At 35.5% G+C, this 21,225-nt stretch overlaps 1 protein-coding gene across 2 annotated transcripts in view; it reads left to right on the forward strand.

Moving 5' to 3' along the window:
• Window positions 1-21,225, forward strand: part of DPYD (dihydropyrimidine dehydrogenase) — an 875,732-nt gene that overhangs the window by 752,125 nt on the left and 102,382 nt on the right. For both annotated transcript variants that reach the window (XM_023231016.1, XM_023231017.2), the window contains exon 20: window positions 9,552-9,731. In XM_023231016.1, coding sequence (XP_023086784.1) covers window positions 9,552-9,731 — 180 coding nt within the window. The remainder of the gene's footprint in view (window positions 1-9,551; window positions 9,732-21,225) is intronic.

The raw sequence follows: 21,225 nt of genomic DNA on the forward strand, positions 1-21,225 counted from the left end.
GTTCTTATTATTATTGGTTGCAGTCATTATTGAGATCTGAGTCCAGTTGGAGCTCACTTTGTAAAGGACAGACACAAGGAAGGGGGCAGGGGCAGTCTCGCCTGCAGGGCACAGCCCTTTGACTAATCAGCCCAGGCCATCTTCAGTGAAGTTGTGTCATCAACAAAGTGCAACAGAGAAGCTCAGTCTCACAAATGCTCTTCTGAATAGTAGTCGAGTGGGTGGCCCATCACCTATGCTGCCTTTGAGAAAATACTTGGAGAATTGATGATTATATTCCAGCTGGCAAAATGTGGTTTGGATCTCGGTATAATATACCTTGAAAACGTTTTATTCTCTTCAGTCTGTCTTTAGCTGATCTTGGGTTAAGAAATTAATTAAAGGATGACCACAGAGTGACACTGAAAAATAGACTTTCAAGCTCCATAAAGTTCCTTCTTAATTGGAAGAATAGGGGGAAATTTATATACTTAAAGTTGATCAGAGAATGTATCATTTAAGAGGATAAGTAATGTCCTCTTATAACTCTTATAACTGAGAAGAAATATATGATTTACAAAATAAATGACTCCTATACCGTTTGGACTGATCAATGAGTGGCAGTTAAAAACAACTTTGAAAATATTTAATAAGCAGAACTACTTATCCATTTAGGCAACTTTTCTGAACTGAACTTTTGAAAAACAACATCTCTGGGGCTATTCATTTGTTGTTCTTTTTTTCCCAATCCTATTTGCTGTGGTCAGAACATAGACAACTGAACTCAAAGCCAGATTTCTTAGTAGAATGACATTTGGACAGCTATTTTACTTAGTGATCCTGTACAGTTTCGTAGCAAAGCTGAAATAAGCCCTCTCTTTTTGGGGGAAACAAGATGGTATTCTGCTGAATGCTAGAATTTTATCACTTTGGAAAAAAAAAAAAAAAAAGCTGCTTGAGAGACCTAAGAATATAAAAGCATTTGAGATCTCAGAAGGAGTTTAAATCAATGCACTGCCACAGTTACAGAGCAGATGAAAGAGCCTGCTGTCTCAATTGCCAGGAAACTACTTAGAAACTCTCACTTTGATTTCTTCACGTAGTCCGTTACATTACTGCTAAATGCAATATATAGGGACATCATGACTTTGATGTTGTACAGCTCCAACAAATGGAAACTAATATGATAGAACAACTAAGATTTGTGGTTATATGTGAATATACAAATATATCCCCATCTAGTTCCCTATTTACTATGTATCTCCAGGGGCTGTCTTTTAACCTATATTTTTATAAAATTATAATTTTGGTGTTTTATTCATGAGTTCTAGTAAGGAATGCCATGTTTATGTAGTACCAAAAGCTCATAGGGGCATATTGTTATTCTGAATTCTTATTTTATCTATATGTATTGTACACCAATTTTTAAAGTACAATGTAGTTTCCTACATCTGTTTGTCAGTACTGGTCAGAACTCAATTCCATGAGTAATTATTGATTCCATGCCTTCAGAAAATCTGATGTTTTTAACCAGTGGGTGTGGACAGATAGAATTAGAAACTGCATTTCCATCTGAAGACAGCAGAAATTTAGTTTCCATTTAACACAGGAAATTTTAAGTGGGTCATCCAAATATTAAAACCTTAAATGTTAAAAAATCTGTGGATTTCTGTCATAATAATAAATATGAAATCACTTTGCTTCTTTTTATGAAAATTATAAATATATGCTTGTTTATATATGTAAGACTTTCATCTCATTTAAGACTTTGAAATTTATGGAAATAATAATACAAAGAAAGGTTAAGAAGCTCTGTGGAGGTCAGAAATTCTGAGTCTTACGTTGGCCCTCCCAGTTACTAATCTTGATTTTGGGCATGGCATTCAATGTTTGGTTTCAGTTTCCTCACTTACTAAACAATTCATAGCACCTTCTTTTTCTCTTAGAACTGATGTATGGAATAAGTACGATGATATTGACAGGCAGTGTTGTAGCAGAAAGAGCTTCAAACCAGGCAGGTCTGCCAGTACTGCCTCCAACTAGCTGTGTACCATGGACAGATCATTTAGCCATTCTGGACTCCTAATCTCTGAAATGAGGAGGCTGGTCTGAAAAAAAGGCTAAATTCCCTTTAATCTTGTTTGTCACTATGCTTTGAAAACTGTAAATTATTCTATAGATATTTCTTTTTGACAGCATGCTTTGAAAACTATAAAGTGCTATATAAAATATTGCAGATGTTTTGCATAGTTTAAACAAAATATATTTAAACAAAATATGTGCTTATCAAAGTAGGTTAGTAAGAAGAGATAATATAATCTTCTTTTTCCTGAAAAAGCTTTAAGGATTGGATGAACAACCCTTCTTATGCAATGTTTCATATATGAACCACATTCATGGGAGGGTTCTTAAACCTCTTCCAGATACATACAGCTCATTTATTAATGCAATTTATAATGTGATAACCATTGCAGAAGAATTTCTATTTTTGCTTAAATGTAGTAATTCTCCAATAGAACTTTTACTAGTAAATTTACAGTAACTTTGAGACAACTTTAGACTTAAATTGTAAACATATATTTTACTTTCATATAACCTGAAGGCACATATTTCTAAGTCCTGAAGTGAAGTTTGTCCACCTGTGTGATAAGAAGTAAAAAGGGATAATTATGGTCATGGGTTTATCTGAGTTGTGTTTAATAGATCAAGATCTCTATTTCTAAACTTTGTTGTATTTTAAAATAGCATTTGAAAAATGTGCTGTTTGATTACACAAAAACATGTGCCAGTCTCAGGGTGTTCCTACTTTTGTAGAACTGTTCTTTGCCAGATTATTTACCTGGGATAAGTATTTTGAATCTAATTTAGATTTTATTTGATAGCTTCTTTGTAAATTTCTTTTACTTTTCAGATGAAGTTAGCTTCTTTTTAACAGGCAAAACTTCCCATTTTGGCCTCTGCCAGGCACTTGAAATTCTAGACTACCTGAAATTCTACAATACCTATGAGGTTTAGTACCATTCTGTCTAAGCTTTATAATTTCCACAGGACTTCCACCTTCATGATATAATTTAATCTTCACAACAGTAAGATGTTATCATCCTCCTTTTTCAGATTTAAAGGAGGGAGAGGAAACTCAACAAGCTAAATGACTAGCCCTAGTTACACAGCTGCCAGATGACAGAGTTGGGTCTCAGACCTGAGTCTTCTGACAACAAAACCAAACTTTTTTTTTTTTTTTTTTGAGATCATTATTTAATGCAAAAAAAAAAAAAAAATAAGGTCCGTGGTCTTCCTCTGCAACATTTGACCAAAAACTTATTACATTAAAAAAATTATATCCTGCCTAATTTATGCCCTAATGATTTATTCATATTATGAAATTTAATTTTGGTGCCAATCTAGCTGAGTACAAGCTACTATTTTAAGCATTTAAGTATGTTGCCTTTTAGTTTCCTATGTGCTAAGTATTTAATCTCCATTTTTAAGTGAAAAAAAAAAATGCTCATGATTACGCAGCTAAGATGTAACTGGAACTCAATTCTGCTTGACTTCTGTGTGCATTCTCTCAGCCTCTTAACTTAATATGGCATAGAAACCACAAGATTGATTTTAAGAAACAGGACTTCAAGTCCAAGCTCCTTCCATTTTTCAAGTAAGAATATTACTTCCTCTCCTGCCTAAGTCAGGTTTATTTTGAGTACTGAAAGAACTAATGTATGTAAAGAAGATTTGGAAGACGTAAATCTCCATAAATAGGTAATTTACTGATAATCTAGCTAATCTCATTTTATGAGAAATAATGAGAAAAGAATAGCTCCCCACAACCCTCTGTCACCATCCAGGTATTTGTACAGTTGCTCTGCACAGGCGGGCCTCGATTAAATGCACCTGCACCTAAAGTAAAAATTCAGGGCATTGTGTCAGACCCCTGGAGGAGACTATTAGGTGCTTTATGGCACACGTCAAATCGCACTGCACAGGGGGCCACCACCTACTCAGCTCCTGCATAGGGCTGGTCCTGCTGAGAATCTAGGGGCCTCTCTTTAAAATAGCTCACTATAGGGATATTCACACTTATAGAAATAATTAATGGTGGCAACGATCCTTATAATGGCACCTGATGCCCTGCTGTGAAGAAAGATAAACCAGCCTTCACCATAAAGAACTTACAAATTATACGAAGCAAACATGTTAACAGCTATTAAGAGTCCTAATCAGAGCTGTTAAACAAACAATTAAGAGATGTCATATAAAATACACCCATTTAGACATAGCAGCTACATGTTTGGAGTTTTAACAGGAACCGTTTACCTTTGAGATAGAGATAAGGCCCGCAATGGAGTATAAAGGTTAGGCAAGGACAAGGCATCTTTCTGAGTAATTCCATTTCCTGAGATCAAACCCATGGGCAAAGCTATTCTCAATGGTGCACTTGCATCTTAAGATTTATTTTTAGTCTTATTACTATTTAATCAGCAAATTATTCTTGTTTCTTCAAACATGACTTCTTATTATAAGTAGTGCATTCTTTAAAAGGCTAGGAAAATGTTGATATAATCTAATAGTAAAAATTAAGAAGAAACCTATTTGTTTAGAAGAATTTTTTTTTTTGCAGTCAGCATTTCAGTTGAGATGAGATTCACCCCTGCCAGTGCTTAAGGCTTTACTGTTCTAAGTGTGGTCCAGCAGCAGCAGCAGCAGCATCCCCTTGAAAATTTGGCCAATGCAGATCTCACTCCAGGATCCCACTCCAAAGCTACAGAACCACAATCTGCGTTTTAAAAAGATCCCCACCTGATTTGTATGTACAATAAAATTTTAAAAGAAAATACCAATGTGCAAAGTTCCTACTTGCAGAAATTCTATCAGGCAAATTTGTAGGTTTAATCTTACTGGAAGTAAAAATTAAACTACTCATCTCAGAAAGGTACGTAAATGGTGTGACATTTGCCATGTGATTAAGTATATCTGAAGTGGTCCCCTCCAGCACTTGTGTCTCATGGTGGATTCTAGGGCTTCCAGCATTGCACAATATCCCAGTCTTGCTCACTAAGTATCTTGTAGTCTCTCCCCCCTTTTCAGGTTTTGCGTTCAGTTCACATTCTCAGTATAACTCCCAATTATGTGGAACACTAACACTGTATGATAAAGAGCCTACAAGTGGGTGGGAAAGAGGGAGTTTTCTTAGCCTTGGGTCTCCCATGTTCTTCTACAGTTAAAAGACACCAAGTCTACATTTTGATCACTCCACTCCTTGGCTGAATCTACTGTATACAAATTGTGCCATGTTTGAGGATTGAGAGAATTCATAGCTTTTGTATCTTCTTCCTGGAAACATCAGGGATGATTTAGATTATACTTTACTGTTCATCCCTTGCAGAGTATTTCTAGATTCCTTTTAGCAGCAGGATTTTACAATAATCATGAAAATCTCATAAAGTACATGACATTATGTGATTTTCAAAATCTGATTTCTTATGTTCACATGGTGAACTATTTTAAGACTATAGTAAAGTATCCCCATCAGCATATACTACAAAAAATAGGATCTCAGAGTGAGCAAAGAGGATTAAGTAAAGCATCAGTTGACTTTTATAGTCAAGAGAAAAAAAATACCCCTGTGGAGGAAATGATAATGATGTTCCTTGTAATTGTTGTGAGAAAAAAAACTACCACCAACTCTAAGAAAGTTATAATAGGCCTAATTAATGTTCAAATTGTTCCTCCTGAGAAACAGACTTTTTTCCTAATGTAAATAGGCTTCCTAGAAAATGTTCTTGTTCATATTTAGTAGTTATTCTATACTCTTTTCTACATTGTACTAACATGCAGCACTTGAGAATAGAAGATGAAGGGGTTTTTGTTTCTGCATTTTGGTTTTGGCTTGTTGTTATTCTTACTCATACTGTACAAGTAAGAAGGTAAATTGAAAACACTGACCTTTTTTTCTAAAAGCATGGATTTTTTTAAAACCAGAGCTATATTTCAGTTGAAGATAACCTGATTAAATTTTTAAAAACATATGTGTTTGGTCCATGCAATAGGTGAAGAAAAGTATTTGTAGTTATATTAAAAGTTGTTCCTCTGTTATCTAGGTCATATTGTATTGTATGGTCAGGAATTCTGGTGCCACCACTTTCTAACCACGGGGCCTGGAGCAAGTCATTTAACTTTCCTCAGACTCAGTTTCCTCATCTGTAAAATGGGGCTGAAAATTAAACCTATCTTTTAGGGTTATCTTGAGGACTAAAGAAGATAATATATTTAAAAGTGCTAACAAAGTGCCTGGCCCATAAGAAGAGCCCACATCATGTTAGATATTGCATTGTTTCATTGTTATCACATAGTCATTCAGCCAATTTTGACAGAAATCTCATACACAGAAATCAATCTATCCTGTTCTGAAATGTAAAATAACTGTATGTCCTTAAAACATAATTATTTTCATTCTTTAAAAAAATAAAATGCTGGCCAAGCATGAAGGTTCACGCCTGTAATCCCAGTATTTCGGGGAGGCCAGGTGGGTGGATTGCTTGAGCTCAGGAGTTTGAGAACAGCCTGGGCAATATGGCAAAACCTCATCTCTATAAGAAAAAACATTAAATAAATAAGTAAATACCAAAAAAGTTACCCAAGCATGGTGGTGTGTGCCTGTAGTCCTAGCTACTCGGGAAGCTGAGGTGAGAGGATTGCTTGAGCTCAGGAGGTTGAGGCTACACTGAGCTATGATTGCATCACTGCACTCCAGCCTGTGACAGAGCAAGTCTCTATCTCAGAAATAAAAGTAAAAAGCAAAATGCAAAACCCTATAACCTATACTCCCAGCTTGCCTTTTCCTCTTACAGGAGCCAAACTTCTTATAAATGTGACCTGGCTGCATATCTTTAGTTCATCATCCCTTATCCATTCCTCAGCCCACCAAAATAAACCGGCTTCTACTCCATTGCAGATCTCTCCTATAAAGGTAGACGTTATCTGGTATATTGCCGAGTGCTACATCCAGTCATCACTTTAAGCTCTGATATTCCTGTGCTTTCTGCATCTGCAGCACCTGACTTAACTCTCTTGGATCTCTTCTGCTTGGTGTCCCTCACAATCATCTTCCTTAACCTTCCTTTTAAGTGCTAGCATTCCCAGAATTTCATACTTGGCCTTTTTTTTAAGGTACATATCATGGAATCACTCACCACTCCTTGCTGAGAACTCCTAGGCGCATATATATATATATATATATATATATATATATACACACACACACACACACACACAGACACACATATATATATACTTCCTAGTATGTATACCTCCTAGTATGTTTTCAATAAATTCTCTCAACCAACCTAGCAACAATGAGGTATCAGGTAGCATGCTAGGCACGAGGCTTACGATAAAATGTATTTAATCAAAGACCCAAAAGGCTTTAAGAGTCTTTGAAATAGAATCTTATTATTCTGTTTTCATGCATTTCCTTCATTTTCATTCATGCATGACATGATTTTTCTTTGTTGGCTACCCATTGCCAGATACCCTGGTATATACCAGATATTCAATGCCTGGGAAAATAGGATAGAAATGAGTTTTTCTTTACTCAGTTTTGTTTTAATGGTTGCTTCATTGGTTGAATTTGAAATATACATTAGGAAGGATGTTGAATCCATGTTGTAAATTTTGAATTTGATGTGATGTTGGGCCATGTTGATGATGAGGTTCTACAGGAGAAGTTGTGAATGAATCTCTGGAGTCTACATGTGATATCATAATTGGAGGGATATCTTTGGAAATAATCAACCTAGAAGCAGTTATCTAAATCCACATTCTTCAAGCTTTAACTTAAATCCCAGCCACAATCACAGAATCCCCGGGGGTTTTTTAGTGGAAGAACTTTAATTTCTCTGATTCACACTTCCTTAACTCCAGAGTTTTTTATTTTAGTTTTCTTTTCTGTTTAATCATTTGTAATAGTCCATTCTCATGCTGCTAATAAAGGTATACCTGAGGCCAGGCATAGTGGGTCATGCCTGTAATCCCAGCACTTTGGAAGGCTGAGGCAGGTGGATCACAGAGTCAAGAGATTGAGATCATCCTGGCCAGCATGGTGAAACCCCATCTCTACTAAAAATACAAAAATTAGCTGGACGTGGTGGTGTGTGCCTGTCATCCCAGCTACTCGAGAGGCTGAGGCAGGAGAATCGCTTGAACCCAGGAGGTGGAGGTTGCAGTGAGCCAAGATCACACTGCTGCATTCCAGCCTGGTGACAGGGTGAGACTCCAAAAAAAAAAGATATACCTGAGACTGGGTAATTTATAAAGGAAAGAGGTTTGATTGACTCACAGTTCAACATTTCTGGGGATGCCTCAGGAAACTTACAATCATAGCAGAAGGGGAAGCAGGCATATCCTTCATCACATGGTGGCAGGAAGGAGAAGTGCCAAGCAAAAGGGGAAAAGCCCCTTATAAAACCATCAGATTGTGTGAGAGCTCGCTCACCATCACGAGAACAGCATGGAGACAACCACTCCCATGATTCAGTTACCCCCACCAGGTCCCTCCTACTGCACGTGGGGATTGTGGGAACTACACTTGAAGATGAGATTTGGGTGGGAACACAGCCAAACCATATCATCATTATTCTCTCATCATATATTTGTGGACAGCAGACTAACTGACAAACACTGTCCTAGTCACTGGGGATAATATAGTGACCAAAATAAATGCAGTTCTTCCATTCTGAAACTTTGGTCTAATTGGGAAGTAAGTTGTCAACTGAATAATCATGCAATAATTGGAAGTTAAAAATGTCTGATTAAAAGAAGGCCATAATCTATTCTGGGCTCCTGGAGACCTCCTTGAAGAAGGGGCATTTACCATGGACCTGAGGAATGGTTGGTAGTTAGCCATGTGTGGAAAAGAAAGGCCTTCTAGCCAGTGAGAAGGCCTTGTGAAAAGATCCTAAGGCAAGGAAAGACTATGGCTTTGTTTTTTTTTTTTTGTTTTTTGTTTGTTTGTTTGTTTGTTTTTTGTTTTTTTTTTTTTTGAGGAAGAGAGGAAAGACTTGGGTGACTGGATCATAGTTGACAACAAGGAGAACAATAGCAGATGAGGAGGGAGACAGAGTCAGGGGTAAGTGATGGTCAAGTTAAATGAATGAACAGCGGTCCAGCCTCAGTTTGACCACCTTCAGACATGAGAACTGCCTGCAGGCAGCACATTCCAATGGAGGGACAATGAGAATTTAAATTTTCCTTTATTATGTTGTGCCAAATTTGACTCCTTGAGCCTGACATATTATTTAAAGTATACAACTTAGTAAATTTTGGAACTTGTATATACCTCTGACACCATTACCATTGCAAGTTTATGAAAATGTTCATTGTCCCTGGAAGTTTCCTTGTGTTCCTTTTCGGTCCATTCCTCCCCACCACCCCCACCTCCAGACAGCAACTGATCCATCACGCCTCAAACAGTGCCTGGGACATAAAATAAATATTTGTTGAATCAAATAAAAGTGAATTTGTTTGGAAAATTATCTCTTGGTTTGACACTTGGTTGACTGATCCATCTTTTCTAGGTATGCAGTGCCATTCAGAATCAGGATTTCACTGTGATTGAAGACTACTGCACTGGCCTCAAAGCCCTGCTTTATCTGAAAAGCATTGAAGAACTACAAGACTGGGATGGACAGAGTCCAGCTACTGTGAGTCACCAGAAAGGGAAACCAGTTCCACGTATAGCTGAACTCATGGACAAGGTATGTGCTTAAATCTCCTGTGTTATTCCTGAGAATTCAGCCTTGGTCAGTTTCTATTTCAGATCTTATTTACCATCTCACATTCTCACTAACAAAGGACACACAGTGGCTGGTGGATGTGATTTCCTCAGTGTACTCTTTCTGAAGGAGACTTGATTACAGGCGTATGATGGGTCTGTGAGTTACCTTTTTATAAAACCAATACAACACAAAATTATATAAAAGGAAAAGACTGAAGTTTGCAGTGTAAAGTGCCTCCAAATTCTGGCTTACTGTGGTGATGACTGGCATTCTTTACAGTGGGAGTCTGGAGATTTCTTTATGCTTTCTGGAAATTAACCTTTCTGTTTTCAAGACAATCAAATCACTGTAGTCTTGAATAATGTAAGGAAGTTTTTAAAATTAAAATCTAATCAGTATCTTTTGTAACTCCTTCTGCTGTGTTGTTAAACCTGGGCTCAAAAGGTTATGTCCCAACTTTCTCACTAACTGCTATTTTCCAAGAAATATACACTACATTTACATTTTCTGTAATACAGTGATTTTAGCAACTCTGCTAAAACAACATTCAGCATTTTGCCTTTGTATTTCCTTTGTATTATTCTAAATAGACAACCATTGTCAGAAGACATTTCTTGAGCCCTCAGTGAAGGGAGGAAAAAATTATAATTCTTAGTCTTTTCAGCTTGTCACTACATCAATAATTAACTTTAAAAAAAGAGAGGCAGTATAAAAAGATTCTTTAAGGAAGCATTTAATAATTCAAATGAATCTTAACTTGAAGCAGGTCACATGAAAAAGAATGGAAAACAAAAGCCCTGGGTACTCTGCCTTGGATGACTGGGTTAGGAACTCAGAAAGAATAAGAGAAACATCATATAATTGACTTATATTTGGCTAGCTTTAGCAGAAAATATCACTTTCCCTCTCCTAACAGATAGCAAAAAAAAAAAAAAAAAAAAAAAAAAAAAAAACCTTTTTTAAAAGAAAAATGTGTATGATTGCAAGTCCAGTAATGAAAAAAGAAAAGGAGGAAAGAAACAAAATCTTACAATGTGGGTTCCAGGAAAATGTCATGACGAATGACTCCATGAGTGGCAATCAAACAGAAAGACTGTGACATTAATATTTATAATAGTGTAATTAGCCAGATAGTGCCTAAGCAGCATTATTAGTGTAACTAATCATATTATCATAAACTGACTCTGCAGTATTTAGACAGTGAATGTTCTTGCCTTTATCAATGACTATCAATACCTAAGGTGGTTTATAACTAAAAAAAATTCACAAATGGCTTTACATTCATTCAATGTAAATATCTCAAGGAAATTGTCTCTGACATGATAGTTTATGACCATCTATAAAATCATTGTCTCAAATTTGGATGGTTGCCATGTGAGCTGAAATGTAAGTAGCTGCATTGCACTGTCATGTTTTGTCTTTAAAGGATTTTCACACTCATTTCAAAACTTACATACTGAAATAAAAGATGGGTAATGATGAAGGCACTTGTGTCAATGACATAAATGGAAATTGATTTGGTAATAGTTTGAATCGAGATTTAGACTTTATTTTGTCAAGCTCAGCTTTCATCAAAATTGTAAGTGTAATTTTCAGCATTATCATTTGTTAAAAAAAAAAAGCAAGATTTCTCTATGTGATTATATCAGTGATTCATTTCTCAACACTAACTTGAGGAATAAGCAGATGGTCTGGTAATAGATTTATGCTTCTGGATTCTCCAGTGCAGGCTGACATGACTAAAACAATAGATGATTATTCCCTTTAGATTAATATCCCTAATAGTGAATCAAAGTACCCTGGATCTAGGATACAGGTGATTTCCTAATCGTTCTCTCTTAATGTTGCTGCTGCTGTTGTGTGTGTGTGTGTGTGTGTGTGTGTTTGAAAATAACTCATATTGTCCTTTCATTAGCTAAAGAATAGTATGCTGGTCCTCACAGTGTCTGCATACTATAAGGAGATGAGAGAAAATGTAGACCCTTTGTAGAAAGACACTCTAGAAGTATCTGGCTTCTTTACACAGGAAAATTTTGTTTGGAAAGTACAATTGCTACTCTGATATTCACTCATAGGTCAGGCTACAATAAATCAGAATAGATATTTAGAAGAAACCCATTACAGTGCAGTGTTTGACAATGGAGAGAAAATGAGACTTGGGCTATGGAAACAAGGATTTGGCCAAGTATGTCATGTTATCTTTCAAGTAATTAATATATTAATATACTCTCCTTATGCTTACCTTACTTATTATTTTTTTTTATTATACTTTAAGTTCTAGGGTACATGTGCATAACATGCAGGTTTGTTACATATGTATATCTGTGCCATGTTGGTGTGCTGCACTTATTAACTGATCAAACTGCCATAGCAGTGTTTCTTCAGGTGGCTGTTGAAGGGCAGGTAGTTAGGTTTTAGTAGACTTATGGTGCAAGCCATTTTAATCTGTGCCTGCAAGAAGAGCAAATTCCTGAGAAGAACAGTCATCAGCTTTGGCACAACACAGAGCTATTGATGTCAAACTCTTGATGCTTGAAAACCATGCAGCATGCTCGTGAGAAATGTAGGTTCCCAGGCCCCACCAGCATTGACCCTGAGTCAGTGGGTCGGAGGCGTGTTGAGAATCTGCATTTTAACATCGTAAATTCTCATGGAGGGATCCAAAAATCTGCATTGCCAAAAGGCATGAAAAAGAGAATAGCAATAGAAAAGTGAGAGATTGAGAAGTCAGCAATGAGCAGAACGCAAGCTTCTCTTGATGGAGAAAGTAAACAATAAATAATTTTGAGTTGGAAAAGAAGTGAAATAAAAGAGGCAGGAGAGGAGTGCCAGAGAAGCATCACACTCGGTTCCGAACGGCCAGAGGTTGGAAATACCCAATGGAGAAACTGCATGTAGGACAGCAGTTATTAGCAAAGAGTAAGACTGCTGGGTTTATGTGAAGCTTCCTTATTAGCTAGACAACTTAGGCAAGTTACTTAATCTCTCTAAACCTTTTTTATAAAACTGTACAATGAAAATAATTACAATACAGTTCCATAATCCCTCATTAACAAATCTGAAATTCAAAAAATGCTGAAACCAAATGGTTTTACATAATTCATTCGGCAGAAAACGTGGCCTGAACTGACGTGAGACTTGCTATAATCTTTATTCCTCTTAGAGAACATTTAAGTGTTTACTACAGAGAGATTAATGTGCTTGATTCCAGATTGTTACCCCACACCTTGCTGGGGCTGGAGAGGGAGTGTTTGTTAAAATTTGGTATATGTAACATTTTACTTTTCTAAAATCCAAAAGATATTTTTAAATCCATACATCTGGCTCCAAAGGTTTTAACTATGGGCTTGTGAAGATTACCAAAATGAAAATATAATTGCAAATATAACTTTATCCAGAAATGCATCTATGGAGTTGGAGGCAATGTATATATTTTAGTGATTTTAGAAAATAAAATATTAGTATTTGGAACTTTTAGTTATGGGAAATAAGAGTTATGTTGACATTCTTGCTAAGAAACATGAAAGAAATTGAACAGTCCAATATTTGAACAGCAAATTTTACAACTGGAATAGCGTGGAAGAAAATGTATTCACTGTTTGGTGCTTGGGATGAGAACAGGACTCCTAAATACCAGTTGTGAAAGAAACACAGCAGAGGCCAAAAACTAATGATCACTTGGGATCTGCATGCATTTCTACACGCTGTTCCTGACATCTGGAATGGCTTTCCAGTTCTCAAGCATCACTTTCTCTTTGAGCTATGCCCTGACCTTTACAATAGAATTAATGTCTCCTTCTCTTTTTGAACCTTAGTTGTAACCAGTGTCACATTGCAGTTGTATTTTTGTAAGTCCTCTTCGTTTACTAGAAAATAACCTCACTTTTCTTATCCATCTTTGTATGCCAGTTCCCTAGTCATGCACTGAACACGGTAATGCCTTAATAAACATTGATTGAAAAAGTGAATTAATGACTACATGAATGTTGAAAGAAAAAAGCTTATTGGTAACATTAAGAATTAGTAGTCACTTGACTTACCAAACCATTACTTTTTCCGTTACATCAGAAATGAAAAGAATATGTAAAGAAACAACCTTTGAACTTAAAGTTCCTTTTTTATGTGTGAGTCTAGTTTGGTAAAAATAACATGGAAAAAGTCAGAATAGAAGGAGTGAGATAAGACAGGTGAGCAACCTTTATGCCTTCTTGACTTGGCAAAATATGCCTAGATTATAAGCTTCTTGAGGGCCTAGAACCCAGGCTGTGTGCCAGTGCCTAACGCAATGTCTACCATGTAAGAGTAATGGCATGGTAGCCGAATTGAACATGTTGATCAATCATTAATATATTTTTAGGATCTACCTTAATTGTCACTTATTTTGTAAGGCTGTCTATGACCCTCTTCCTTGGCCTCCAGGAAAATCAGATCACTCCTTTTCTTTTTCTTACAGCCCATGGTTCCTATAACTAGTATTGGTAGTACTGTGTTTTCTTTTAATTGTATATCTTCTTGTCCATTGCTGCAGGTCATTACAAGCATTTTGAAAGAAAGATAATATCTTATTCATTCTGGAGTTTTGAAGCACCTAACACAATGCTACATGTTTATAGAATTAAATTGCATGAATTACCTGTTGTATCCTTATTTAGGAGGAAAAAAGAAAGTCAATGTATAATTAAAATTCCAGCTAGATCCTTTTAAGAATAGCAGCAGTCATTTTAGAAGAAAACAATAAACCTGCCAAATTGCTGTACTTTCAGTAGGTATTAAAAAATGATGAAATACATATTGGTAATATTAATAAATGAACATAATCTGTGCTCATTAAAAGGCTCTCATTAGGTTAAAATCAGAAATGCTGTCATGGTGGTTGTACAGCAACTCTGAAAACAAGGATTTGTTTTGATAGTAGAAACCAAAATTATATCCATATGACCAGATACATCATTCTCAGTTATTGATAAAACAATTCTAAAATTCATATGGAACCAAAAAAGAGTCCAAATAGCCAAAGCAAATTTGACAAAAAGAACAAAGCTGGAGTCATCACATTACCTGACTTCAAATGATACAATTAGGCTGTAGTAACAAAAACAGCATGGTACTGGTATAAAAATAGACATATGGATCAATGGAACAGAATGGAGAACCCAGAAATAAAGCCACTTATCTACAGCCAACTGACCTTTGACAAAGTTGACGAAAAGCATACACTAGAACAAGGGCACCTTTTTCAATAAATAATGCTGGGATGATTGGATTGCCATATGCATAAAAATTGAATTGTACTCCTATCACTAACCATATTTAAAAATGCTACCCAAAATCATTCATCAAAGATTTAAATGTAAAATCTGAAACTATAAAAATACTAGAAAAAAATGTAAGGAAAACTCTTCTGGGCATTAATCTAGGCAAAAATAATTATGACAGAGACCTCAAAGCAAATGCAACAAAACCAAAAATAGACGAATGGGACTTAAAATAAAAAGCCTCTACACAGCAAATGAAATAATTGGGATAACAGAGGGCCTACAGAATGGGAGCAAATATATGCAAACTACATATCCAACAGGGGACTGTCACCCAGAATTTACAAAGAACTCGAACAACTCAACAACAACAAAGAAATAACCCCTATTAAAAAGTAGGCAAAGGACATGAACAGACATTTTTCAAAAGAAGACAAACCCCATTAAGCATATGAAAAACTGTTCAACATCACTAATCATCAGAGAAATGTAAATTAAAACCACAATGAGATATTATCTTACACCAGTCAGAATGGCTCTAATTAAACAGTCAAAAAATAACAGATATTGGTGAGGATGTGCGGGAAAAAAAAGGGAATGTTTATACATTTTTGGTGGAAATGTAAATTAGTTTAAGCCATGTGGAAAAGAATATAGAGATTTCTCAAAGGACTAAAAATAAAACTACCATTCAATTCAGCAGTCGCGCTACTGGGTTTATATCCAAAGGAAAAGACATCACTACATCAAAAAGATACTTGCATTCATATGTTTATGGCAGCAGTATTCACTATAGCAAAGATATGGAATAAAGCTAAATGTGCGTTGACAGATAATAAAGACAATGTAGAATACTATTCAGCCATAAAAAAATAATGAAATAGTGTCTTTTACAGCAACATGGATGGATCTGGAAGCCATTATCTTTTTTAAATTTTTTAACTTTTTTTTTTATTTATGTATTTGAGACACAGTCTTGCTCTGTCACCGAGACTGAAGTGCAGTGGCACGTTCTTGTCTCACTGTAACGCTACCTCTCAGGTTCAAGCGATTCTCTTGCCTCAGCCTCCCGAGTAGCTGGGATTACAGGCGCCTGTCACCACGCCCAGCTAATTTTTGTATTTTTAGTAGAGACAGGGTTTCTCCATGTTGGCCAGGCTGGTCTCAAGCTGCTGACCTCAAGTGACCCACTCACCTCAGCTTCCCAAAGTTCTGGGCTTACAAGCATGAGCCACTGCGCCCTCTGGAGGCCATTATTTTAAGTGAAACAGCTCAAGAAAAGAAAGTCAAATACTGCATGTTCCCACTTGTGAGTGGAAGCTAATTAATGTGTACACATGCACATAGAGTGTGGAATAATAGTCATTGGAGACTCAAAACGGTGGGAGGGTAGAAGCAGGGTGTAGGATGAGGAATCGGGTAGAAGTAGGATGTGAGATGAGGAATTGCTTAATGGGTACAATGTACATTATTCGTATGATGGTTACACTAAAAGCTCAAACTTCACCACTATGCAATATATCCATGTAACAAAACTGCACTTGTACCCCTTAAATTTATACTAATAAAAAAATAAAACTGAAATAACACAATTTCATAAAACTATTGTTATATGGTTGTGGTAATATTATATGTAGATATCTAATTATCTATTTTTTCTTTTCTGGCAAGTTATTCAACACAGAGAATAAAGTAGTGTCCAAAGAAATGGATAAATGTCAACAGCAAGATCCTTACCAAATGCATAATGACAGTCTCACAAGAGGATACTATAATTTCCTATTTACAACTTTAAAAGTTTTGTATCTTCTATGCCACTTATTTTTCCTTATTGAAATATAAATTACATAGAGGAAAAATACAGAGGTCTTAAATGAACCATTTGACAAGTTGTGACAAACACATATATCCGTGAAATCCTCATCTCTGCCAAAGCATGCAACATTGCCAACACCTCAGAAGATGCTTTGTGCACTTTTCCAGCCATTACCTCTTCCTTTACCACCACCAGACGCAAACACCATCTAGCACCTGTCACCAGAGATTAGTTGATTCATGTTTTTTAGCATCACATAAATGAAATTCAACAGAATATGTATTATTTTGTGTGTGGCAACTTTCATTCGCTACAATATTGCAGAGATTTTTTCATATTATTGTAGTTATTTATTTTTGTTGGTAAATAATACTGTATTTTATTAAAATACCACAATTTATTTACTCCAAATTATATTTAGGCTGTTTTCACTTTTTTGGTGTAATGAATATTTTTACTATAAACATACTTGCATAACTCTTTTTGTGAACATGTTTTCATTTCTCCTAGCTAGTACATAGGAGTATAATTTCTCAGTCATAAGGTGGATGCGTAAGTTTTACAAGAAGCTTCCAAACAGATGTCCAAAGTGGCTTTACTATTTCACAGTCCTACCAGCTGTGGGTGGGTGTTTGGTTCTTCTGTGTTCCAGCCACCTTTTGATATTCTCAGTCTTTTTAGTTTCAGCTATTCTAGTACGTATGTATTGGTATCTCAATGTGATTTTAATTTTCATCTCCCTAATAAGATGATGTAACACTTCTTTATGTTCTTATTGGCCATCCGTGTATCTTCCTCTGTGAAGTGTCTATTCAAATATTTTGTCAATTTTTTAATTTTTTAATTGATTTTTAGGAGTTCTTAATGTATTCTGGTTATAAGTCCTTAGATCAGCAAAAAGCATTTGACAAAATCCAAAATCCAAACATAATAATGGCCTTCAGCAATTCATTAATAGAAGGAAACGTCTACAAAAATTCTATAGCTAGTATCATACTTAATGTTGAAAGGATAAATTATTTTCTCTTAAGATCAAGAGCTGGGCAAGAATGTCCATTCTTTCTACTTCTATACTTCTATTCAATATTGTACTATAAGTCCTAACCAGTGCAATAAGATCATAAAAACAAAGAAATGATATCTAGATTGGAAAAAAATGGGCTTACACTGTCTTTATTTGCAGATGGTAAGATTGTGTGCATAGAAAATCCTAAAGAACCTATAAATACACTATTAAAATAATAAGTGAATTTAACGAAGTTTCATAATACAAAAACGATATACAAAAATAGTTCTGTTCTACATGAACAATTGGAACAATGAACTGAAAATTAAAATTCTTAAATGTCATTTACAATGGCATCTAAAAACTATAAAATACTTAGGAACAAATTACAATATATGTAGTATCTGCACTGAAAGAAGAATTGCTTTCACAGCCATGTGAATACATGAAGCCAACAAGCATATGAAAAGAAGCTCAGTGTCACTGATCATTAGAGAAATGCACATAAAACCACATTCAGATACCATCTCTCACCAATCAGAATGACTATTAATAAAAAGTCAAAAAACAATAGATAGTGGTGAGGTTGCATAGAAAACAGAATGCTTGTACACTGTCCGTGGGACTGCACATTAGTTCAACCATTGTGGAAAGCAGTGTGTTGGTTCCTCAAAGAGCTAAAAATAGAACTGCTATTCTACCCAGCAATTCCACTGCTGAATATATACCCAAAGGAACATAAATCATTCTACCATAAAGACACATGAACACGTATGTTTATTGCAGCACTATTCACAATAGCAAAGACGTTAAATAAACCTAAATGGCCATCAGTGACAGATTGGATAAAGAAAATGTGGTACATATACACTATGGAATACTATGCAGCCATTAAAAGGAACGAGATTGTGTCTTTTGTGGGAACATGGATGGAGCTGGAGGCCATTATCTTTCGCAAACTTATGCAGGAACAGAAAACTAAACACTGCATGTTCTCACTCATAAGTGGGAGCTAAATAATGAGAATACATGGACACAAAGAGGGGAACAGCAAACACTGGGGCCTACTTGAGGATGGAAGGTGCGAGGAGAGAGAGGATCAGGAAAAAAATAACTACTGGGTACTAGGCTTAATACCTGAGTGACAAAATAGCCTGTGTAGTGAACCCACATGACACAAGTTTACCTTTATTACAAACCTGCATATGTACCCTTGCATCTAAAATAAAAGTTAAGAACTGCTGAAGAAAAATTGACGAAGACTTAAATCGATGGTAAGATATGTTAAGATGTTATTTCTCCCTGGATTGATCTGTATACACATCATAATCCCAATCAAAATTCCAACATGTATTTTTTTTTTAGAAATTGACAAGTTATGCTAAAATTTACACTGGAATTCAGACAAACTAGAATAGCCAAAACAATCTTGAAAAAGAAGAACAAAGTGGAAGGTGGGAGAATTTGTACTATCTGCCTTCAAGATTTTCTATAAATCTACAGTAATCAAGCAAGTGTGTTTGGGTGTCAGAGTAGACAAATAGGTCAATGGAATGGATAGAAAGTCCAGAAATAAACCCACACATACACACTAAATTGATTTTTGACAGAGGTGCAAAAGCAATTCAATGGAGAAAAGAAAGCCGTTTCAATAAATAGTACTGGAATTAATGGATACCCATATTAAAAAATGAACCTCATATCTACCTCTCACAGGACAAAAAAGTAATTTTAAATATATCATACAAAAAAGTAACCTTTTTTATAAGGTAAGACTATACGATTTTTTTTTTAGAGTTTTAGATTCACAGGAAAATTGAACAGAAGGCATATACTCCTTGCCTTCAAACTGTACATTTTTAAAAGAAAACATTAAGTAAATATCTTTATAACCTTGGGGAAAGGGAAAATGTCTTGGGCAGGATACCAAAAAAACACTAACCATACAAGAAAAAATAGATGAATTATGCTTCATCGCAATTAACTTATGCTCATCAAAAGATATAATTTAAAAAATGAAAACTCAAGTCACAGATTGGGAGAAAATACTCATATACTTGTATCTCATGAAGAACTTGCACGCAGAATAAATGTATGATAATATTTTCAAAATGTAAACTTTAATCATTAGAAAATTTAATTTTATCGAGTATATATAATCTTAAAATGGAAAATCTATGATGAGGACCTGCTGGTAGGCTCTTGCAGTTTACTCCTATGTGTCTATGATAACATTTTTGGGAGACTTTTTTTTTACCGTAATGACTGTTCTTGGAGCTAACCCAGAAAAGAGGAGAAGGGAAGGAGATGAAAGCCATTTTTCTTCAAGTTCATTGTATGGCCGGGTATTTCTTGTCGGTGTTATCTTCTCCCATTGCAGCTTTGTCCCCGCAGTTATTCTCCCTGCGACTGTCAGACAGTTACATTATATTGTTAGAAAAGTTCCAGATGATATTTACATTTCTATCAGTTACTTGGGTAATGATTTGATATAAAATATATTATTGAGGTCACTTTCTATGATTGTAGTCAGATCACATGAGGCTAAATATTTTTTATTGTTTTAGTTCATTTCATAGGGCAGGAGGAAGGAAAATAGAAAATAAAACACCAGTCCCTGAAAGTTCAAACGTTCAAAATTATCAGATCAGAATGTATGGCATACATGTTATGGAGACTTAATCTACATCTCAATATCATCAGATGGTTTGAGTGATATCTCAAGTAGAATGCTGGAGTGTCAAGTATCCTGTAAAAATAAGAAAGACACCTGTTTTATAAATGGTGATTATTCCTCCTTAGAAGCAAAAAATGTTGGATGAAATTTGATAGCTCCATCTTGTTCTGAGCTTCTGATCATCTCATCAGTGTGTGATGATCCCACAAGTAAGTCAGTGTGCTGTAGTCAAAAGCTCACCACAGAAGAGAGTGCTTGGAACCCAGCAGGTCTGAGTTTAAATCCAGGCGTGATGCCTTACTACCAGGTGAGCTTGGAACAGCTACATGGATCCCACAATCCTCCATTTATGTAAAAGCAAACTGAGATGATGATAGCTATTTTGCAGTACTTTGTAAAGATTAGAAATCATATATGTACACAGAAGTCTTCTGTGATAAAAAAAAAAAAGAGAAATCCTATATCTAAAGTGTATAGCATGTAGTTGTAAGCAATCAATACATGGCAGTTGTTATTGTAAGTATTTGTAACATGGAGATGCATAGATAGATACGCAATTTGGGGTAATTCTGAATATGTGATAATTCATATCCAAATATATTGGTAATATTGGGGTATATAGAAACATTTGAGCAATACTTATGAGTTGATTTCTGCTCTCCTTTGTGTAGATTTTTCAGGTGGTACTTACAAATTGTTTTTAGAAGTTATCTTAACCT

Source organism: Piliocolobus tephrosceles, chromosome 1 (assembly GCF_002776525.5).
Source record: "Piliocolobus tephrosceles isolate RC106 chromosome 1, ASM277652v3, whole genome shotgun sequence".
In the NCBI taxonomy this organism is placed as follows: Eukaryota; Metazoa; Chordata; class Mammalia; order Primates; family Cercopithecidae; genus Piliocolobus; species Piliocolobus tephrosceles.